The following is a 25,397-nucleotide window of genomic DNA, read 5'->3' on the forward strand; positions in this document are numbered from 1 at the left end:
TATTGGTTTAAATTTCATCCTCTAACCTTTAACAGTGTAGAAACGGGAAATGGGACAGAGACGACGAGACGAGAAGTTTCTTGCAATTTGTTTACCACATACGTTGACGGGCATCGGATCACAGTGATAAATTGTACGACAAATTGAACGCAGATTAAACCGAGTTCTATCGACTGTGCGAGTTAACGAGATAATAATCGAGTTTGCTATTTCTGAGGGGTAGCGTGTGATCTTAATTGGGAAAGTTTACTCGAAGTAGAGGGCGAGTTGACCATTGAGGACGCCTCTATTAGACATTCAGGGATAAATAGAACGAAAATAAGTCTTCTCTCTTAAGAACCGATCAAAACTTTTTCGGCTTATTGAAAAGTTTGTAAATTTCTGTCTTATAAAGTTTACAGAAATAAGTATTTAATACACAATTTAACCGCAGAGTTTTTTGAATAGAAAATTTGTATCGCGTTTGAAATCATCCAATTAAAGCCGCGTTCTTAGTGATTGATAAATAACTGTACAAACTGTCCGGATTGTTGACCGTGGTAATTATTGCATTGATTTATCCCTCATAAGTTAAATAATCCAGTGTTGTATGTATAATCGTTATAAATTGTTGAATAATTCACTATTGCAATGCTAGTTTGTCAGTTTCTACTGGCATCTATAATAGGACGACTATTACGTAGGCGGGATCGTATGCTATAATCGGATAGATTTACTGTCATATTAGACAGCTCTCTCGATTTTCGAGCTCATTGAGCAATCTCATAAACGTCTTCATAGACAATCCATAGACGAGAGCTTCATCTTTTATCAGTTCTATTAATTCTATTTTTATTGATCCCATTATTTGCGCCATGCAATTCAACACACAGCTGTTGTACATTTATACTTTATAGAAATGTATATTTCATCGATATTGAGACTTAAGAGATTCAACGTAATCAACACGATATTATCGTACATAAAATTTTAATCCATTGTCGATGAAATAATGGCACAACTATTATATTTGATGATTTATGATGTAAAAAGTAAAATTTCAATGCACTTTAATGCGCTCGCAATTTATAAGGGCGCCGGAAAATTTCTCTCGATCGCCGTTAATCATTTTCATTATACGCACTAATGGCCCATGTTCGTTTACGCATATTGGTGTTCATTACGAACAGCAGGCACACACCAGGCTGCGCCTAGCTGTACCGCTTGACAAGCTTTTATTTCGTCATTGCATTCACGGATCGCATAATGGTAAGCATAATGATAGAATATTTTGATTGAAATCTTTGATAGAAAAATTTTAACGACGAATACTTCAATCTGCTGTTAAATTATTTTCCGATATTTCAGCGAAAAACTCTGCATAAAAATACATTAATCAATGCCATTACATTAAATATATATAATCAAAATATGTGCAGTACAAGCCTAAAGCAGTAAAAATAACGAATTAATTTGACAGATTAATTAAATTACATACGCAAATATCAAATTAATGTGTAGCTATTAACGCTATCGCTGTAAAAGACGGTAACGAAGAGAAATGGCCTTTCGATTTGCTTCATTAACTGCTTTTTTTTTAATCCAATGAAAGTCACTCTGCAAACTGCAATTAAGCAGACAAATTGCTGGCACGAAAAAAAGAGAGATGATAAAATCGCGCAGATTGTAGTAGTAGCGGACCGATCAGACGAAGCGCCGCGCCGCCTCGTTGCGTTAAATCTGATGAATATCCCGTTGGGCACGTCGCACAAGAGGACGTTTGGTGACTTTGGCTGGTCGCCAAGCGAGCGCCCGTACGCATGTTCACGCGAGACAATCCATCAGAAGTCACGGCCGACGGATGGTACCCATTTATTTCGACGACCGTGTAAGCGAACCTGTATAATTAGCCAGCAGAAAGAAAAGGAATCAATGCAGGGAAACTAATCGCCATTGTAATCCCCAGGGTCGCGCTGAATTGTGCGCGCGAATTGTGATTACTATCGTGCAGTTTTCGAGTGATACCAAGTTTAATTATTTGACTGATCCACTGTCATTTTTTTGCTTCTCGGTCGGAATTTTTTTTTCGAATTTACATAAATTTGATATGGTCTCGCGGTCAAAGAAGCACTCGAGGAGCACAATTCTACTGAGACAGCAAGATTATTTTGCGATCGACAGGAACTTTGCAGTATCGGAAAAGCGTCCTTTTGCAAATACGCGGAATGCTCCTAGGCTGCTTCGCACGGGAAATGGATAAACCGATGAATAACATTGTCTTCAAAGGAGTATTTCTCGATATCCTTCCAACAAAGTTAGGCGCGAACTCACCGTGGAATAGTCCTTCGATTGTATCTTCGATACGCGTTATCTATCGCGCACAGCGAGCGCAAATGTTATACTTGGAATAAGTTGGAGATTAGGTATATGTAAGTTCGTGAATAGTGTATTTATCACATTCGCCTGACTAAAGTAAGATTGTCCATGACATAGATGAGATACACATGCAAAATGCAAAATTGGAAATTCTGAACTGTTTTGTTATTCGGTTTGATGAGCGGTATATAACGGACAAGTAGACATTATTCTCGTATCTCAAACCCGTTCTTCTGCGCTATAATTTTCTTTATTGTAATTTTCTCTCCATTGTATAAATGAGATAGCTATGTTTCCTCGTTATACGCCATCAGGACGACAGCGTCATTTTCGCGTCGGCGCTTTGCAATGGCTCGGGATTAAATGACTCGCAGGAAAACGCAAAGGGAAAGTAGCCGCGGAAGAACGTGCCCGACGTTTGACCGGGTGGAACGAAATTAAGTTTTCCGAGCGAGAATGTGCGAGCGAGAATATACGAGTCATATTATCAACCGTGGAATTTCTCATAACGTTTCTTTTATTCTTCCGTTTGTGCGATCAGGAGGAATCTGGTCGTATGAAAAGAAGGCGTCGTTGCGAGACACTCCGTGAAATTCCGTAACGGCATTATTCCTTTAAAGCAATTCAGACATTTATGACACGATAAATTATCATTCACTGTGCGCGCGAATGTTCGTTGCAACTCGTTCATATAACTCGTTATCATATTCCCTTCACTACCCTCGTTCTTCATTTGGCACGCTATCGCGGAAACAAACATAAATCGTCATCTATAAAGGATATCTAAAGGAGCGAGTAAATATGAAGAAGATATATGAAGGATTAGAAGCACAGTTTTTCTTTATTCTAAAATATTTAGACATTTGAAGTTATAGAAAGCAGAAATCTGCAAGCTGTATACTGAGCAGTTTATTATTTTTTAAATAGTTTAAATTTTAAAATAAAGCAGAAAATTGGAAATATTCGCATGTAACAGTTTCTACGAAAACTGACTTACATCACTTTGTTGTGTATCTTTTCACACTGTTGTATATTATTAACTTATTTATTAATTTAATATTTCCGCTTATAGCGTTTAACAAAAAATTTCTAACATTTCTTTGTTTTTGATAGAGTACAATATTGTCAACTTTTTAATACGATTGATAACACATATCCTATACATTTATATCCGAAGTTTATAACAGCGACTGAAACGTAATCGTCTTGTGTCGCCGATATATTTTTCATGCCGTCACGCCGAAGTAAAACGACGATAGAGTGGCACGAGGATTATTTCACGTGCAGAAAATTATTCGGCACGCGATCAAGGTGTCCGATCCATTCGAGAGAGTGCCGGATGGAAGCGGTGTCAGTAAAATCTGTCAAGTTTTATCATCTCCGTGTTCCGGACACGTGACGTGTCACGTGATATATCATCCGTGCCTAACAGGACGGTCAGATTTAAAATTCGTAACTCGATGGAATTCTGCGGCGTTCGTGTCCCTCCGTCCTTCTAGCGCGAGTCAACTAGAACAGCTTTGTCCATCCAATGCTCTCTTTGCCGAACGACCTATATTTTTTCGGACGACGCCGAAAGCAATCGGGTCATAGTAGGAAAAAAATTGGGGGAGGGACAGCCGGACGAATAGAGCTTCGTTCGATCGTCGAAATTAAATTCGTCTGTTTCTATGCGACACACGTTCCTCTTCGAGGTTACTAGGTGGATCATTAATTATACGAGCTTTATCGCGCACAAAGGAGCGGAATAGAGATAGCTGAGCTCACCGACTTTTCGAGAGCTGTTTTGCGATGTAAAGACTAATACGAAATTAATCATCGTGTCTCGAGCTTAACCGCGGTGAGCCACGTATTTTGATAGCGATGGAAGTCGAATTTTCATACTTTTTTAATCGCGTAATGTAATTTTTACTATACGATTTTGCGGAATATGGTCTCTTTTGGGCCACGTAATTTCCGTAGGAGAACAAGGGAGATAAGGGATTGTTCGCATACAAACGGTGGGCCGTTATCCATGGAGTTGGCCCACAGCAAATTGCATTCGTCTATCGCGCATAATGCAGTTACATCCATTTCACGGCTGGCAATCTTTCTTACCCACTCGCTCGTTATATTATGGCGAGTCACGGCACGGCACGGCACGACGAAATTTCGCGCGCCGAGCTGCGAAAGATCAAAGACCGCGCGTGAATATTCGCAGTCTTTATACTTTCGGATTACCGCGTCGATTCACTTAAAATATGCGCTTTGTGTCGGCGCACGCTATATTACGCCGTGCTTTATAGCGGGCGTGGTTTAATTTCGGCACGTAGAACCTGTAAATGCATACGTGTGCACGAAAAGGGTTTCGAAATGGAGGTTACCAACGCGATATTGTCGTAAATTTTAGTTTAATATTATAATGCAATAATGTTCGATGCAGAAACGAAATTCTGTTCAATTGAAAACTGCGCTCTTTTTAATCGGTATATCAAAAACTACAAAATCGATTCTAGAATTCTATTTATTCTATATATAGGCGAAACTTTATTTTTCGTTATTTGAGATGTCAAAATATTTTAGTAATCTAGTTGTGGCAAACAGTTTGTGTTTTATGCAAAATCAAAAGTTACGTTTCTCTCTCCCTCTCTCTGTTTTTCTTTCTCATGTGTATCTCGCAAAATCAATCAGTCAGTCGCTTGACACAGTTTGATTTATTGAATAAATATCGATTTTTCGTTTGATTTACAAATGAGCCACCTAGGAAAAGCCGGCCCTCCTCCCTTCCTCATTGAAATTCCCGTTACGGCAATGGCTTCAATAAATTCAACGCTGATACAAAAAAAAGTATAATTTATTTTATTAATTTTTATGTGCCGCGATTTATCATTACACAGGAAGCAAATGGAAAGATGGTTTCTCATGCGTCTATATGTTTAATACGATAGCTGCGCATCTAATTTCCATTCTCCGTGTAATGCGAGATACCTTAATATTATACCTTAATACCACGTGAAATATCCTTAATACCACGTGAAAGATGAAACGTTGATTAATTTTTGCATTCACTACAGCAGCATAATAAAAACTAATATCGCGCGTCTCGTTTTCATCACTATTTATCGTGATACTGCGATAAAACATATCCTCGTTTCCTGTTTTTTTTTTTTTATTTAAACACAACGTGTTACGTGCTGTGTCGTAATAACTTCCAGCGCGCGCCTTTGTACGTGATAAAAAACGATCGTCCAGATTAACGAATATCAATTTTCAAAAGGAAAGATATAGCACACAGGAGCACTACAGGAACGAGAATGAACGCCGCGGAATCGGGGACGCTCTGCAAAACGATGGAACGTGCTGAAGCTTGCAGTCTGGCAGGATTTCAATTTTGAATGAACACCTATCGACTGATGGGGACACGCGATAGGACATGCGATATTGACGAATATCTTTGTAGATATCCACTCAAAACGTGCGTTTTATAGTGACGTTAAAATAAAGTGCGATTGAGAAAGGAGACCCGAGGGATATTCGACGAACGTAGGTGTAATAAAACGTACAGTAAAGTAAATGGTTCGATAAATGTGGGAGTAAAATACGAAAAATAATTGTAATAATTATCAGCTTTATTGCAATAATTATTTTTTAGCGTAGACGTGCACATATGATCACACTTGGACTGATTGCTTCAGTCGCGAATAACTTCAAACAAAAATAAGCACGTTTAGATTATCTGCATTTGACCACATGCTATTCAACGAATAATTACTGTCCCGTTTTTATTATTATTTATTGTAAAAGATATACGCGTGAAAAGAAACGCGAGAATTTGCTTCTTATCTACTATCTGTCCCGGATTTACGTATTTGGAACTCACTAAATTGTCTCGCAGCAACTTTAAAGTTTAAATTTGAATTGGGTCACTATATTTGCGTTTCTTAACGTATTGTTATCGCGAACTAGGAAAAGTTACAAAAAACTCAAACACATTGACTTACATCTATTTTGAATTTCTCCTAACTTTTAAGTGCAAAGAAACATTACACTCACCAATGTAGTAGAGGAAGAAAGGAAGAGATAGAAAACTAAAAGATATACGATTAAATTATCGATTCGTGCGTCTCCGGGTTAAAAATTTGAGGACTCGCGATATTCCCGCATAACTGCATCACGCCCCTGTTTTTAAACATCCTGCACATCCGCATGACACGCCGCAGTGGCCTTGACAAAGTGTCCTGCGCGTATATAAATTTGTAGAGAAGCGCGAAGAATTCTTTCGCGAGTATCTTTTAAACGGCTTTCGAGAGATCGCGCCTTTCACGGTGTCACGTTACATCTCGTCACTCTTTTTCCGAGTTCGGAGTACCCGGACGGGATGAAGAACGTCGCCTCGTAAAAGCCCCGTACATTTAAGCCGCCGTCTGTTTATTCTCGCCCAGCGCGCTCCCATTCGAACAATTTCCCGTACCTTTTGTCTTTTTTTACCTCCTTCCCTGTAGATCTCCCGGTCAGATCTCACGGAGATATTTCATTCGTTCTTGGATTTTCGTGAAGAAGAGAAAATATCTCCCCTTCTCAACGTCTTCCCATGACGTATTCGCGATTTATAACCATCGTCATTATCGGCGGCTAAAAACGCGTGTATTGTGAAACGATATTGTTACGAGGATTGTTAGCGAAAAAAATTTTGTGGTACGTCCCTATTTTTGATATAAAGGATGTCCCATAATTGGGAGCGCTACTGGACGGAAAATATAATAATTCTTCATGAAAAAATATTTAGGAAATGTAAAATTTATTTATATTTAATTTTTTACATAATATTAGCACTTTTTTAGTTGCAAAAAACATTTAATACAGATATGAAATTAAAATATAATGTATGAATTGTGCACGTTTTGAAGCACGTCTAATTCCTTTTTTGAAAAATGTTGTCTCCTTGGAAGGGCCGCAAGAAAATGCGAGACATTTCTGTAATATGTGTGTGACCTATACTGCTTTACCATAACTTCTATATTGTAATTACATCTTAACGTGCTCAGGGGAATGGAAACGAGAACACACAACCGAGTAATTCAATTTAGGTGCCAATAATTTCAGAAGCCTGGATCTTGTACTGGAATAATGTCACGTTGTTTGCTGTAAAAGATTGATGAATTCCAGAATCTAATTACATAGATAATTTATAGCATAAATAATCAATCTTCTTTCATAGCAAGCTTTAATCTCTGGAGAAATAACGTAATTTATCTATATATAATTTGTTTTATATTACCACACTCTCCTTTTGAAATATTTTGAATATTTAAGTATGTAATTAGTACATATAATTTCTCTTTTACCTATTTTATATAAGACTCACTGGTTTTATTGTCATTTCTTTGACATATTCAAAAGTTAGTACAGTGAAGTGAACACGGAGAGAATTTTCTCTTAAAATTCACCCTGAAATCATGGTAGCGTTGTGGGACAACATGTACCACCAAGAATTTTATGCGAGCTATTCTGATTAATATCTATCATAATAAAAAATATTAATATCTATTACATTAAAATATAAAATATGTTTGATTAATTTTACTCAAATATATCTAGGAAATTTCAATAATATTTACCAATAAATTTACCAATCAGCTTAGTAATTTTTATCACGTTGTTTGTAAAATGTCTTTTGTATATTTTAAAAATTCCTTGGTTGCCAAGTTGTCCCAAGTTTGTAGTGAATTTAAGAATAAAATATAACAAAAAATTCTCTCCGTGAAACATTAAGTCATTGTCTTTTAAATTGTTATTTTTTGCATACCATTGTGAATCGACTGGGCAGCGAAATTTAATTTTGACATAAATACTCACGGCATCGCGATGAATATCAAGCAACACGAGGTTAAAAGATTTTTTGTCTCTCTTTTCGTCTAGTTTACATTGGTTGAAAGTAAAGTCGCTTGCATTTAATGTTGTTCGTTAAGTAATAACGTTCGTTAAAGTAATAACGACTTTTTTTACACTCTCTTCTTGTTTTACCGGATTAAAGTTTCACAGTCCGTTTGTGTACGCCAGCGCGGTAGAATTGTGAAAACTCGACCGTAAAGTCAATCGACGCAAATAAAAAGTCCATGCCTTCGATAAATTTTGCGTTGCTCCGTTTCTCTTCTCCGATTCTCTTTGAAGTCTCATTAACGGAGCTTTCCGATAATTCATCCCATAAAATCGAACTCGCACACGAAAACGCGATTTCTGCAGTTCCCTCTGCAGCAAGAAATAAATAGGCGAAAGGAGAGGAAGAAAGGAAAAGAATATGAGAATGAGAATGAGTGGATGAAATTTATCATACTCTTTGAGGTTTAATCCCCTAAGGTATACAGAGGAGTCTGTTTGCAAAATAAAAACCGCGACAGATTATAAATGAGAAGTATGCATAATCTGTCACGTGCAGTTTACCAGAAAACGTATGAAATACGTGGAGGAAAGTAAAAAAAAAATTAAGAAAAGGACGCGAAACGTAAAAAGGCAATTCAGGAAATAGAAAAGAAATGCGAAAAATAACAGGAATAAAACGGAGAGAATAAATAAATACAAGAAATTCCGTAATGCATGCCGCTGCGTCTTTCTGGGTATCGCGATACCTAAATCAGCGTACGGACGTTAACGATGCAAAAACCAACTGGCCAGTCGTTTTCACTGTAATTAACAACGTTTTCTTATCATTCGCGTCGACAATTGCCTTGCGTGTGGTTATAGACCACCCTTGTACTACTCATACACGCAAATTCAGTATTCGACTCAACTCATTAATAACCTATGCAAACACGATGTATCACATTTTTTTTTTTTTGGAATTCGCGAACACGTGCACCCACGCACGGTTTATGTAATTTCTTGCTCATTTTCAAAACTACATTATTCTCTTTTAATGCGCAATGTGTTAGCGTAACAAAAACATTAATCTCCGTTAATCAATTTTTCAAAAAGTATGCAGATTTTTATGAAACTGTTAGTAAAAAGTTGTGTAAAAAGTTTCTTTACAAGTATTCACATTAGTTCTGTATATTTAGATATCATTTAACAGTTAAAATATGTTTTAAATATAGATACTTATTTTGCTTCCAATACTGGAAATTACGCGAAGTATATTATCTGATGAGATACCTTTGGTGAACAGTAATGCTCATGCAGACATACGTGAATAGTCGATATTGTAAAATTATTTATCGTACAAGTATGAGATGGCGTGCAACAGGTGCAACGGGAGGTCGATCACCAGCGTAGGCTACTACTCCGCAGTTCCGTACCTGTTCCTGATCATCGATTAAGTGGCAGATTTCGAAACTCGATCCGGAGTAATTCCATTATCAACTTACGTCGGTGAACCGGAGTGCGGTTTTGAGCACGGGTATTCACCGCCGAGTAATCAAGAAATTTTCCAGCAATCTCGACATATCCGGAACGTCGACTTACTTCCCAAAGTCAGCGGAGCTGAAATTCTAATTTCAGATTCGCGATATATTTCAGTCTCTTGCTCTGATTCGCATATCGAATGTAAAATAATTCCCGTTCCACTATTCAAATAACAATTCCGAGGTTATCACAATTATGCGAAACAAAAAATATTGAAAATTACAATAAAATCGCGACTAATGATAGAAGGAACAAATTTCCTAAAGTAGGTAGAATTTAATAAATAATAATTTAGGATGCGATGATATCAGAAAAATTATTTCTCTCTCTCTCTCTCTCTCTCTCTCTCTCTACATGATTAACAAAAATTTCGATCGAATTTTAGACAGTTCGACGGATTGCGTAATCTACGAACGCATTTCTTGTATACCACTGTAGATTCAGGTATTTCCCATTTCATGTTAAGTGACAGATTTTGAAACTTGGCCGAATAATTCCATTACCAACTTGTCAATGAACCGCAAAGCTTAAGCATGGTGTGTTCTATTTCCCGCGGTGCGTGTAATTTATCGATCAAATAACTCTCCTTTAATAAACCTCTTAAGCCACTGGTCCGACATATGGTACGTGTAAAGAATTAAACGTGAAAAAGGAATTTCCTGTTGGATAAAAGTTTGTATGTTGTTACAAAAAGAAATGTCTCTGTTCGATAAAATATATTTAAGATTATTTTATATGCACCAGTTATGTGAAATATTGATATACGGTATTGTAATATGTTCCATTAATATATAATGTTAACCGTTTATTTCGCAATACTTTTACAATACAATATATTAATATTGTTTTATGTGATTGCTGCATGTTTTGAAATTCGTAGCCTTATTTTATCGAACAGAGACATTTCTTGAATCTTATGCTTTGCAATTCAATTTTTACGCCCTCGTCGCATTACAAAAGCGGATTGAAAAACATCCCCAAATACGCTCTCGGAATATTAGTTGGATTCCTATTCATCTTAAATGAAATACATTCACGTTTCTCGTTCGGAGATGGTAAAGACGCTAAATAAGCGATTAGACGTTCGTGAAGCCTCCTTGACAATTTAGAATCAAGAAAACGGCAAGCTTAGACGGCAAACTGTCGGGAATTTACATCCATTGTTATGTGTTCTGTATGAGTTATAATGCAAACCATAAATTATTTATAACAAGGAAATATAGGAAACATCCATAAAACATTTAGCTCGAAAAATTACTCTTGTAATTTTGCGATTTCAACGGACTTCGCGATGAACATTTAATTCGATCGAAATTTCGCATCAGGGAGATAATAACTTTCATAAATATTAATGTAGTACGCCTCATGAATTTTTAATACGTATTCACTCGTTCTGGTGATGTAAGCGCTTTGACGTATATTGATATGACCTCATCTCGGGGATGTGAGACTTAAGTTTAAAAACTTAAAACCTATTTGTTGCTAATATGAGCAAAGAACATTGGTAACTTGCTCTCTGCCGGACGCTAGGCAATAACTCTGGCAGATAATCTGATGCTACTCCTTTGTAGAATTGAGTTCCTGAAGCGATTTCTCAGAGCTTGAACATGTACAGTCACAGAATTGTGAAATAAATTAGCTGCATACAAAATGGATCTTTGCATGTACACTTAAGTGCAATCAATACTTCTTGCTAACCTTATTTTATTGTAAGCTCATTTTTCCATCTCATATTTTATCCTCATTTTTTCAATTTTTATCTGGAGCATAATCTAAAGCAATTATTTTGAATATTAGTAGTATTATCATAATTATACGTCTGACTTTAATAATGTCTCATTAGCAATATCGGTACAATTTATTTATTTATTCAATTCAATTGCTAAAATAACATCCAACTGTAATTTTCCTTTCTTAAATTTTATTTAGTGCAATTATGTTTAAAATATTTTATTACCATGCATTATAATGCAATATCTCTTTTATTATTTCTTATTTTTGCCATTCATTGTTCATCTATCTGACTTTATTCACGATTCGTATAATATTTATACAATGGAACACAGATAATTGATTTTCTTGCGTTTTATTCCCTTTGCTATAGTGTAGAGATTCTTGTTTGAGTATTCTCATTTCTATTGACTCAAATGCGAGACAGCAAATTGTACAAATTCATTATCGTGTTTACAGAGCATACGCTCCCGCGGTTTTATACAAATTATCTTGTCTTTAATAATCTCGTTTTGAGAGCAGCGCCGCGATGGCGCGAGCAGGGTAATGATGGTAGTTTGTTGCCCCTATAAAAGCGCGTTCGCAATCGAGATTAATAGCGTCCAAAGAAATTGAGATGGCTCGTATTACGAGCGCGAATTTACGGCGACGTACAATTATTCCGCTTTTGCCAATTGAGCAGTAGTAAAATCGTCCTTTTTCCCGCCCGCCCGCCGATCCGCGCTCATTAATCGAGCGAAGGTGCTTATTTCTCGGTATCACCCGCCGAATTCGATAGTCGTTGGCCTGAATTTACGAGCAACTGTCATGCAACTTTAGTGCTCAATAAATAGCGCGGATCATTTTTCGCGAATGCGCGCAAGCGGTGCACGGCGACGAGATTATTTCTCTGCGGATTAATCGATGCGCGTCGATTCGACGAGATAACCGTTTCGTCCAAATCCCGAGTGGTTGTATCGCAATTTGTTTATTAAAATCGATTTACGAAACATTCGTCGAAATAAAAGTGAATTTACAAAGACATTTTATCTCAATACTATCGCACGTTTTGCCTTTTTAAAATTGTAATAGTAGAGGAATTTAAATCTCTTTTCTTTTTAGTCAGAGAATCAGAAAGAGAATCAGAAGCAGGCCAAAACGTTTGATGTTCTTAGAACCTTTTTATATCCTTGACTTTGCAGTTATTATAAATAATGATATGCAACTGCGTTTCGCTTTTCATTGATTTCTCCTTCTCGTAGTTTTCACACGAAAAAGAGCTTTTGCACTAGTTTAAAGAATGACGTGCTATTTTTGTGGTATTTTTTTTTTCGCCAGCAACGATTTGCGCGGTTCAAGCGTTCGCGAGGCGCGCAAACGGCATGCCGCAGGAAGCACAGCTGGCAAGCATAATTTACATAGTTTATAATTGACGCGAGGAAAGCCGGCCGCTGTGCAGACATCACGTGGATGATACGTGATGAAAGGCAGTAGACGTAGACCTCGTTTTACAGCTTGCCGGTATAATCATGGCGTTGACGCATCTTTAAACTCCATTGTCGCAGCCGGGAGGAATTGTCAGCTTGACGTTAATAATCGTTGACTGCCGCCATTAAACTTTCCGCTTTGAGCGCGATGACGTAAAATACCGGTGACGTTGCATCGGCATTATTGCGTGTCGATTGCACCATCCTCCGAAAATTACACGACGATGTATATCCGCCTGTAAAAGGCGGACATACAACTGCCCGGCTCGCGTGCGTGCATTTGCTCGCGGCTAATAAAAGAGAGTGCGCTCCCCGATCCATCATTCCTTCGAATAGTTCACCGGGGACAATCTTGCGTCGTGGCGTTGTTCCACCGGTGAATATTTCTCGCGCAAAATTGGTATTTACATGACGAAACAGTCGATTTTTTTACGTCATAAACAAAAAATAAAAAATTCCAACGAAGGTCTAATATAAATAAATTTTTATATTTGCAACTTAATTAGAAAAATAGTTTACCCCCTTTTTAATTAAGTCCCAAGTATTATATAACCCTTTGCTTCCAATAACTTACAATATGTAATATTATTCATTGCTCGACGTTCTAATAATATTTAATTTTAAAACCTTACAAAAAACAACTCTTGTTTTTCGTTGATTATGAGGTATTTTTTATCAAGTTTTCCCGTATGAAATATCTTCGTTTATACAGTCATATCTAATTTTGAAATTATACGAATTTTTTGTTTCTGATGTTAATTCCATAAAAATTAAAATATACTCTTAACAAAAATCATGTCGCTTTGAAATTAAAATACTTCTAGAAAATAAAAATGTTTAATTATTGAAACAGGTTTATATGTTACAAGAGCATGTCGTAAAACTGAATATTTCGAAGTTAGAATAATATGCGTAACCCAATATGATATACACATTATGATCTGACGTGATAACGATGACATTATTAATTTCAGAAAGCGCGTACGAAGATGAGGAGCAGTTCGCCAGGGGCGGCACAACCCCTGGTGAAGACATCGTCGGTGACGAGGACGACGGTCAAGGCGGAGGTGGCACGGATAACTTTCCCTTGAGAATGGCGTCCGACACAACGAGGGGTCGAATCACCGCCGTTGCCGGCGGCTTCCTGCGAGGCGCCGGGCAGGTGAACTTCGACCCCGAGGCGCCTCCACTGCCGCCGATACACGTTGTACAGACGACCTGTCTGCTCGAACGACCGGAAATTGACAAGAAAGTCAAGGTAACGAACAAATACAAAATTGACGTGTATCGTTTCGAAAGGGTTACCGAGCGTGGCATCGAGCAAGAATGAATTAATTAATCTTTCATCTACATCATTTTGCGAAATAACGCAACATTTCAGAGAGTAGTTAGGATCGTATTACTTTTAATTAAGTTCAGCATCTAATTAAGCGAAATTAATCTTTAGTATACATGAGCATTCTAGTATTTCCTCAAACAAACGGATCTCTTTACATAATTAAGCGTCGTGACCTCCTTCATTTGAATCTCTTTGATTTATATATTATTTTCTTTATTGATTTCGTTTTTCTCGGTATAATAAATACCGAGCGAGATAACAGATGTACCGTTACCAATTCAAAACGATTCCGACCGTAATGATGTAGCAAGGGGCAAAAAAGGTTATTGGGTCGTAGGTTCTCCGAGGGCTGGGAATAAGTCGAGTGCACCGCCGTGGTTTCCGTCCGCATAAATTCCCTTCTCGCCGGAGAACGGGGAAACTACAACTCGAGTTTGACGAGCGGCAAAAGAAACGGAAGCGGAAACAGAAAGGGCGGCAGTCGATAACGACGTTCCGATGCCGATCCAATTTGTGCGCGGCTTGAGAATTACGGGAGAGTGAGAGAAAGTGAGAGAAGGAGAGAAAAATGAGAGAGCCGGCTCTTCTCTTTCACCGTTCTTTTATTGAATCTCGCCGCCGGATGTTGGCCGCGCGCGATAGCGATTTGCCTCTGCTCTCCTCAATTTGCTGTTGCCCGCCTGTCGACAGGAAGGAACGAAGTGTCGCAGCCGGTGCCGGTCGGGTCAAGTTAGATTAAACCTTAATGCCGTTTCGATAACCACGTTTAACGCAGACGACGACGCGATAGACTGGGCGTGATTATTTTTGCATAGGGTTGCGAGGATTGGCAGAGATGTTTAATATATCAGCCCGTGTATATACTCTCGACGCGCGACTGATCGATGGCGCAGACATTTAAGCCTTCGAATAAGGCCAAACTCCTCTCGGCCGAATTTCTCGTTTGCCTCGCTGGCGATTGCATTATTTAGCGGCCAGGCGGATCTCCAAATAGCTTTGGTCTTTACATCGCTTTCTGCGGCGCGGTTATGGATAATTAATTATATCATCTCGCGCGTTCGAGAAGAAGGAAGACGCGAAAATGGCTATAAAGGGCATAAGCTATTCGGATAGATCGGAAAAGCGTGCCGCTTGGGGAAAACTTTGTTTTTCTCATATCGTTCTCCGGGTCGAAGACACTCGCGGTGAAATACGAGGCAAGATACACGCGTGCATTTTCGAGCATTTATGCTGAGTAGCTAGCAGAAGCGTTCGTTTTTATCGTGTCGTAAAACGGCAAGTAGGTTGAATTTCCTAAAAGGATAAGAACGCGACGTTCAACGATCTCCTCGATCTTCCGACTTTGCATTTCCCAGGATCGGGATCACCGTCCAGGATTGCGCTTTCGTAACGCTCTGCCCGCGTCGTAACACGCACTTTACATACGCCGTGGGACACACGTTTAATCTATTTAAGGATGAAAAGCTCCATAGAGAGAGAGAACGCAAGCGGGCTGCTTTCATCTTTTAGTGCCTCGTAAATGTCCTCGAGTGAGCTCGCGCAGCGAAACCGCAGCCATTCTGGTGTATTACGTGACCGAATTTCATGCCCACCCTCATTGAGCCTCGAATAACACAGCAGTCAATTTTTGATGATATTATATATACATAGCATTGGTTAAGAAAAGATTTCAAACCCGCCACCTTTCAATTCTTAATTACGGCAGCCGAAGTATTTTCGTTCGGGTAATTTTTATTGCGTGATGCATTATGCATAATACGTATATAGAGCCTTCTATTAATTGCAGTTATAAACGGTTATAAATGCTCCGCTTTTAATGAAGATTCGTTCCTGTTTTTCTTTTAAAAATTTGGTCTGATTTTTATAGGGGTACTTGGGAAATTTATTTTCTTTTTCACACGTTCTTCCAACAGTTATAGACAATACGGTTGTGCTCGACAATAGATCGTTCATTGTATAGAAGATCGCTATAGAAATATAATATGTCACTATAGAGAGCGCGCATATATCACCGATGCCAGTGTAGGCCGTCGCGAATGCAAGGCGCGAATAGTAGATACAGACAGTTTAGTCAGACACAGAGACAGTGGTTACATACTGCATGTGGAGACAGTGCATACGGAGACAGTCGAATGCTGGGACAGTAGAAATACAGTCCGAATACAGATAATGGGTGTAGTGAGCTAAATAGACGTTAAAGACCGTAAATACAGTTTGCACAAGATATGCACAAAATAGGTTGTGATTAGAGACACGTATGTCTGTTTACAATTGCATTAATTAAGGCAAAGAATAAAAATTTTATTTTTCTATAACAGCTAATTAAGTGATGCAAAAATCTAAAAAAAAAAACTGGTTGTTTAAATTAGCATTAAAATAAATGATTTTATGCCAAACGATTTTTTGTTAATATAAAGAGACAAATTATTTATTTTAGTGCTACCAATATTTTTTTGTAGTTAAAGTAACAAAAATACATCATAAGATAGATATTCCTATAAAATTATCTAAAATATAAACTATTATTTAGATTCCTGAATTCCAAATAAGATTTTTCAAACGGAATAAATGCATACGCTGTTGATTGCCGTGACTGTAAAATTTATAGCATCAAATCTTAGAGCCGTACGTACGTCGCAAGTCGAATGATTTCTTAATGACGTAGGATTTATAGACCATGTTAAATGTCTGCTTGCCAAGAGTACGCCGCGCCGAGACACGAAATCCTTTCCGGTGTTCTGCATAACGAAGGCATTGAGGCGAAGCATTTGATCCACGATGGCAGAGATGAAATTCTATGGTTGGCGAGCGTGACTGCGTTTTCCTGTTGCCGGCGGATTTAATCCTGTTTGTAAAACCTAACCATCAAAAACAACTTTTGGAAAAAAGTACCCGGAAAAGAATCCTACCGCGAAACCGAGTGAGGGTTTCGCTCGCAAACCTCCCTTTCATGGGATCTGCATTGTCTTATGAAAACAGATGTCTCGAAAAATTGATGAGAGAGATCCTCTCGTAAAGTGAAAATCAATATCTAAGATTGGGGACGTCGATACAATTCACGCGCGACGCGGGATTGCTCTCCTCCGTGTATTCCAAGTCCTCTCTAATATTTTTGCGACAGAATACCGTAAAATCTGAAAGCATTTTAGAGCTTTGAGAAAGATTCAGGGGCTACGAAAAGCTTTGCTTTTGAGTCGCGCTTTTAGGAAAACGCACAATTTAAAGCAAAGGGAACGCAGGAAAATAGAATCAATTAAAAAATAATTTGATATTTAAAATTAGATAAAACGTGCGTCTAGGCAAAACGTTCCCGGACTGTTTAAATATGCTCCTTATAACTGAGAAAGATTATAATTAGAAGATATTCGTATAATTACGGATTTCTACAACATATATTTTTCATATCTCAGCTTTCAAGCTTCCTAAGATAATAAAAGTTTATGCGCTCAGATTTTTAGTACGCAAAGACGCAGATTATAGTTTATATAACAAAAGGCGAAAAGGGGGGGGGGGAGGAGACGCGAAAGCAGACGCAGACGCAAGTGGAAGAAAAAAAGAGCTATACATTCTAAGACAACGACGCACTCGAGATGCTAGACAGCTAGAATATAATATTGCGAAGGCCGACACTGACAACGAGTGTTTGCTAAGGGCGCACCTTAATTGTCGAACCGGCGCACCCTCGACAAACACCGTCTATCATACACATGCCTTTACGGCCCGCTAAGGCCCGCGTGACCCTTTTTCGCCATAACCGCCACGCATTCGTCTCTTAAAAGTGGATTCCGATCAAGGTGAAACCCTCCCGATCATGCGGAATACCAATGTAGGGTCAAGATTTGCGTTCGAGTTACACGCTCGCGCGTGTCCGCGATACGTCGCACACATGTCCGACATTTATGGATCGAGTTTCGAACAATATAATACAAACGCTATCTTGTCGAACGGCAGATATCACGACGGATGAATTTGTTGCGAGAGGAAATTCGCGTACGTATCGGCGGACGCGGTGTGTTTCAATAAACTTTCGATAATCGATAATAAAACAGCTAATTCACGGCCTGATATCTGCCTCGGTGCATCTCTGTTTATGACAATGTAAAATTGATTGCGCATCGAATGTACAAACGGAACAGGCGAGAGCGACAATTAAAATGTGCTGCTAAGCACGTATTTATATTTATGGCCTTTACACGAAATAGGATTAAATGGAATTTATACGCGTCAACGATGAAACATAATTTGTACGGTCGACGATAATTCGGTATACGTTTTGGTAATAAACTTTTAGGCCGTCCCTGTTAGTAATTTCAGTATTAACCTCAAGCTGTCCCAAAATATTTCTCGCACCTAATAATTTAATAGCACAACAAAATGATGTTAACGAATTGAATCTTTGGCTGCAAATAGATTATGAGAATAATGCGTTTAATTTTAGCTTAATTTCAAACTTATATTAACAAAGTTTAAATCTGTAATTGCGATATATCATGTCCGATATTGAAAAGAAAATTGTAAGAAGGGATCGCGTACGACTACAAAATCTTTAATTGTAATATCTGAATAATTAAAAATTCGGGCGATCCGTAGATCAAAGAGAGCGACTAATCGCAATGCGAGGCACGCATCGGCAGAATGCAATGTTACGTACATTCCACGAGCGCTGTTATGAGAGACTACAATTGATCCTCGGACCTGGGGTGCATTTCACCTCGTTAACTACCTCTTGCACACGAATGCATACGCTCGCTCCAAATTCGGTATGCAACTTCCGCGTGAGCGCCGCGAGCGAGTGTTGAAATCACGTAAGCGAGTGTTGAATCGTGCATGATCGCTACAATGACGGCGGAAAGCGAGGCTGGGGGCCACTAGACCGGCAAAATATGTGTAACTTAACGCGCGTTTTGGTGCAAACACAGCGCGATAATGGCGCGACGCACTGTAAACCGAAGCGAAAACATTTTAGAGACACGGGTGCTAAACTGCTAAAGAAACACCGGAAGAAGATGTAACACCGAGAAATATGACCGACTTTGCCTCTCGCGTAGGTGGTGGCTGCGGAAATTACGTTTTTAGAAAACGCTGTTTGTCTTCCAGGAGAACTCTCTCCCTAGCAAAATTTACATTTAACAGTACACCGGAACGTCACGCTCCTAATATCTCTCGCGAAAGAAATGTTTATTAACTTCCGGATTTAAGCGGTTATGAGTTAACAATCAATGTTATAGGAAGTACGCCTAGATGTATAAGTTCAGACGTATAAGATAAAATTATTTCGCTTACAGAGGCACAGCATACACGGCATGATGGAGGAAGAAAACGTCGTGAGACCTCATCAGGAAATGGCCAGCCTGTCGCTTCAAGAGAAGAAATATCTTCTCGCCGTCGAGCGCGGAGACGTGGCTTCCGTTAGAAGGTCGGTTGAAATTTATAGTTAAAAATGTATGAATACCGTTGGCTTTCGTATTGGTACAAGAGGAATATAGAGTGAAAAAAAAACAAATAAATTTTCTGCTTAATCAGACATACTTTATTTTTAACATGAATCTCATTCGACATTGATGGATGCATCGCGAAATGTTTATAAGATAAGACCTTTCCAGGTAGATATGCTGTCTTTTGACAGTTCAGGAATATAGCAGGTGTATATCGGAAAAGGAAGGAAGAGGAAAAGAGATAGAGAGAAGAAAATAATTCTGTTTATAGATATAAAATATTTATTTAAGCAGAGAAATAGCTTATTTATATACGAATATGGAACGTGAGTTTCATCTTGTTTGCATCTCGTTCATACACGTGTATCCTTAGATGGTGTACACGTGTATCCTTACGAGTTTCCCTATCTCTTTATCCTTTTATTCCTTCGTGAATTAAGAGAGTACCATTATTGTACGTTAACCTAATAGAGGCTGTTATGAGAAATACGCGGGCACGTGCGCATACGCGTGCACGTGCTGGTAAAGATAGATAATCGTGTCGACGAACATGGAATTCAATGTGCGAGCAGGTACCCAGAGAGGAAAGGAAACTTCTTCCGTACAAATAAAGAAATACGAGTTAATGGCAATAAACTTTTTCAAGGGAGCTAACTGCGTCGCAACGTTACGCGAAATTTTCTTTCACTTAAACTTTCTGGGACAAATCTTATTACAGTTTATGGCGCTAATTTAACTTTAGCGTGCATGTTCTGCAAAAATATATACATTTATTGCATTTATATACAGTTACATAAATTTATATATAAAAATTCTTACATTTATCACTATATAATCTAACTTAATCTCGTCATTTCGAAGATTTCAATATTTAGAAATACATAAGACATAAAAGAATTAAGGTGACAGTACTATCTTTAAATTTTTTTCTTAATTTCTTATTGATCAATTCATTCCATGATGTTATTTTGAAGATTAATTTATTACTGTACTTCTTGTACTACTTCACATTCTTCAAATGTATGAACATCCGCCGGTCGTGTGTGCGGCACACATGATCTTCTAATTAATTATCTTATGAAGCTTGCTCGCGCGATTTCGAAAACTTTCAGGAATTCTCTCTGCTATGCTCATGTTAATTGAAACTGATTACTATCTATGATTAACTTCTCACTCTCGCGAAATTTCTCTGTCACAATTTAAGATTAACATCGCTATTCTGTTACAGTTTTAGCGGGTTACAGTTTTAACGGAAAGCAGTTGAATTCACTTGAATAAGACAGCTTCTCTTAATTTTCAGCAAAGTTATATTATCAAATAAATTTTAATATTATACAGAATGTCTTGAAACTATCGGACATTCTCATTACAGATATTTTGACTGACTTGGAATAAAGTTTTTCTTAATGGAAATATCAAAGTTCTTTTTTGAGTAATGGAAAACACGCACGTAATAAATTAAATTTCAGAAGAAAATAAATGACATAAAATTACATTTTACAGATAATTTTAAGTAGAATTTAATAGAATTTTAATTTAAAACATTTTACAAATATATATAATGCTAAACATTGAAAAGGTCCGATAAAAGATGTTCCGTTTGATATCATTGTTTAGAAAAATTATTCTCCAAATGGTCTCCATATTAGCTGAAGAGATCCGGTAGTTTCTGGATTTTCTGTTTACAAGTGTTTGCATCTACGAATCCTAAACGGCAATTCATCAATCTTCCGAATATCCTCCTGTCACTGCAGAATGCTCCAAAAAGCCGTCGAGGCCGACGTTAACGTTAACTGCGTGGATCCTCTCGGACGATCGGCTCTCCTCATGGCGATCGATAATGAAAATCTAGAGATGGTGGAGCTTTTAATAGAGCACAAGGTCGATACCAAGGATGCGCTTCTTCACGCTATCTCCGAGGAATTCGTTGAGGCAGTGGAGGTCCTTTTAGAACATGAGGAGACCCTTCACAGGAATGGCGAGCCACATGTAAGTGTCTGTATGCACATTATATCTCTAAATGAGAGAGAGAGAGAATATAATAATTATATATAATATAACTTATTAGTCAGTTTTATTGGAGATTCTAAAAAAAAATATGAAAATTATTTTGTATTACATTTAAATTATGTTGCTCGTATATTTTTTAAATTAGTAACAGCCAACGATGTTGTCGTAATTGCAGATTTACATGGAATATATGTGGAATAACGTTTCATACAAAATTTCATAATCTAGTTTTATGATCGAGCTTTACGTCGCATCGTGCTGCATGTAATGGTATAATCTAGCACAAACGTTACTCGCGAAAGTAAAATATGTAGATAAAAGTTGATTAAAGTCCGTAAATCGATTACTCGTGTTGGTCGCTTCACAAGCGATTTTTCTGTATTTTACTTCGTCATCAAGTGGTTTCTCCCTCTCCATAAAGACGATTTCGTCAAAGTATAAAGTCGTTCGCGATGGCAACGAGGGAGACCGGGTATCCGGGTAGGTTGCAATACGAAAAAGTAGAAGAATACGAAATTTCGAACAGAGTTCTAATCGGCTTTAGCAAGAAATCGGCTTACGCAGAACTTCAACGGAATGATATCCGAAGTCTGAAAGCGCCGTACGAATTCATTATATGGGGAGAATTGGTTCCCCGTGAAGAGAAAGGGGCTACCACCCGTGACGATGATTGATTAAGTCGATCACGCTGGTACAATGGCAGCGCGAGTCTGCACCGAGAGAGATTATTTGTCGATTGCTCACGTGAAAAAAAATATATTCTTTATTTAGTCGACTTATTACTCTACTTCATTGTCGAGTTATCATTGGCATTTGACATTATTTCTTTCCCATCGAAAGCTCGTTAAAAAGACTCGTTACAATTGAGATCAAATGTCAATTGTACTCGACGAAGAGTGGAAAAAACGATAACTGCAAAAAGCGATTTGTGAATAATAATAATTTTATATGAAAAGGGTTAAACGAGAAAAGATTGCTTGTATAAGCGCGTAGGAGAGAGACTCTCAAGCGACAGGATTTTATGAGAGTAATGACTTGCGGCTTAATTCTCTAGAGCTGGGAGGCTCTACCTCCTGATACAGCCACGTTCACGCCCGACATTACACCGTTGATCCTGTCGGCCCACAAGGACAACTACGAAATTATAAAGATTCTCCTGGATCGTGGATCCACTCTGCCGATGCCACACGACGTTCGCTGTGGGTAAGACCTCGAAAAATTAATTAAACACTTTTATGATTATGAAATTCGAGGGAGCTTAGAGGAAATGAAGAAAATAATTCACGTTAAATTGTTCTTTTGCTTGTATTATAAATTGTAATTCACATTATCTTGCATGTTTTACGCGGGTTACTTATCAAACATTCTAAACATTTTAATAGAGTTTCTGTGCATCTTCGTGTGATTTATATAGGTATTACGATAAAAAAATCAAGGTTCTTGTTTTAATAACGTAACCTTCCTGAGATATCTTATTTATTTATTAAGCTGAAGATAAAAATTTGATGATAAATTATAAAAATATAGGTAAAAATATACTTTATGCAAATATTTAAAAATTCAGATAACTCTTTCAGCAAAGTTAATTTTTCTTTTAACGATACGATTAATTAATCTCTGTACAAGTGCTTTAGAAGTGTCCGGTCGTTGATCCCTAACTGGAAGCGCTCTTTTTGGAGCTAATTAATTCCCTCGACCGGTTTATCGTCTTATCCCTTTGTGCAGACGCGACAAAAGCTAATTAAATTAGGCTAAGCGCGCATGAGCGCCGCGTTACCTTCATCACCACTCTCTAAGGGAAAATTTAATTTGTGATAATCACATTACATTAAGATTCGTAACTTTTTGTCTCGTGTCCCGCATTGAAATTGCAGAAAATTTTCCGGATTGATATATGTAACTAACAAGCAGGAGAAGAACTTTATATTACATAATATACTACATGAAAACGATATCGTTTGTTTGGTCAAAACAGTTTTGAACAACAATATTTTTAGTGGGAGTTTCGAGTGAAGAGGTACCATTTTTCGGACAAAAGCCGTACCGAGTGCAGAGTACTTAAATTCAGTACCCATAACATTTCGAACTTTTGTTCGAAAAATAGCGTTCTTTCAAAATTTACGCGAAAAATATTGTTTAAAGCCGTCTCGTTTTGTACGTTTAAAACTATTTGTTTTGTTCATAAACTCGGGACATAAAAAGAAATAGCCATCAAGTTTTTCCCGATTCGAAACTAGATTCCCCATCGCTCGCGCGCGTAATGGTCGAAATGTTGATAAAAGAGATCTCAGTTGGCGAAAAGATGATGTAACATCGTGAGACACACGGCCGCCCTGGGAAATTCGAGAAACGGTGACGCCGGGCAGTTAGCAAGCTGTTTTCGTTCCGGCTTGTTGTTGCTATTTGTTATTTATTCTAGATGCGACGAATGCGTGACATCGAGGATGGAAGATTCCCTGAGGCATTCGAGGAGCCGACTAAACGCCTATCGGGCGCTGGCGTCGCCGTCCTTGATAGCACTGTCGTCTAAGGATCCCATCCTGACTGCTTTCGAGCTCTCCTGGGAACTTCGACGACTCTCGTTCTTGGAGCACGAATTCAAGTGCGAGTATCAGGCAAGAAATTGGCGTTCCCTATTATTCGTGAATATTATTATTCGTGAACAATATAGTTTTGTCCGTTGGATTTTTGCATATGAAATGTCAGGTGCCAGAGATTTCAATTTTACCAATGCAATGTGTTATAAAATAAATACATTGAATGACATGTTTGATTTATAAAAGCATGCTGCAGTAAAATGTTTGCGGTTTTTTATTAGTAAATTTGCGAAAATGTAGAAAAAAAATTGGGAAATTTGTATAACATTATTATATGATCTTAACCCTTAAATGCCACACCTCTCAAGAATCTCGTAAATGACACATGGGGTCTAAAAGACCCCAGCATGAAAAATGTCTCCTTACTTATTGATTTTTTGATATTTAGTTATGAAAATTATTTTCAATGTTGTTCAAGGCTTAGAAAAGAGAATAAAATGCTTATATTGTTAAAATTTCAATTTCAACATAGTATAAAAAATTAAGATCGCCAACAGTTAAAATGTTGGCTCCAAAATCAAAAAAATAAAAAATAATAAATAAATAAATATGAGCTCCATATTTGGCGGGAACATTTGAAAATATATCATTCTAAAGGGTCTGGGGTCCGCTGGACCCCGGGTGGCATTTAAGGGTTAAAGTCAGATGTAATGTTACAGGAACAATTTGCAGTATAAATCTTACATTTAGGAAAATGGAAAAAGATAAATATTAGTGTAGAAAATTTAACGTTTAAAATATGAATCTGGAAATATATGATTTATAATTTCTTTTACTTTTAAACTTTTACAATTTATCAAAGCAAGATTACGAAATAATTTCTTATTCTAAAAAATGCGACATTAAATTTCTTCAATTACTCGTACATATACATATATTACTTTCTCAGATATTACTCTAAGATTATATAAAATTAATATTTTATGTGCAAGAATCTAATAGTTATTATTCCAACGAATTCATCATCGATTAATGTTCTCGAAAAGCGTATATTTTATTTATTATTTATAATTTTTGTTACTCGAAATGCACAGAAAACAATACTTGTCTCTTGCACTGATTATTTCGAAAGCAGAGAAAAAAGCCA

General features: G+C 37.6%; 1 protein-coding gene across 3 annotated transcripts in view; it reads left to right on the forward strand.

Annotated features, from left to right (window-relative positions):
• Trpgamma (Transient receptor potential cation channel gamma) overlaps positions 1-25,397 on the forward strand; it is a 77,554-nt gene that overhangs the window by 37,240 nt on the left and 14,917 nt on the right. For all 3 annotated transcript variants that reach the window (XM_071703669.1, XM_071703686.1, XM_071703676.1), the window contains 5 exons: positions 13,904-14,187; positions 19,554-19,684; positions 21,458-21,692; positions 22,768-22,916; positions 24,133-24,328. In XM_071703669.1, coding sequence (XP_071559770.1) covers positions 14,023-14,187; positions 19,554-19,684; positions 21,458-21,692; positions 22,768-22,916; positions 24,133-24,328 — 876 coding nt within the window. In that variant the 5' untranslated portion in view covers positions 13,904-14,022. The remainder of the gene's footprint in view (positions 1-13,903; positions 14,188-19,553; positions 19,685-21,457; positions 21,693-22,767; positions 22,917-24,132; positions 24,329-25,397) is intronic.

Source organism: Temnothorax nylanderi, unplaced genomic scaffold (assembly GCF_030848795.1).
Source record: "Temnothorax nylanderi isolate EJ_2023f unplaced genomic scaffold, tnyl_v1.0 TNYL_tig0003_pilon, whole genome shotgun sequence".
Lineage (NCBI taxonomy): Eukaryota > Metazoa > Arthropoda > Insecta > Hymenoptera > Formicidae > Temnothorax > Temnothorax nylanderi.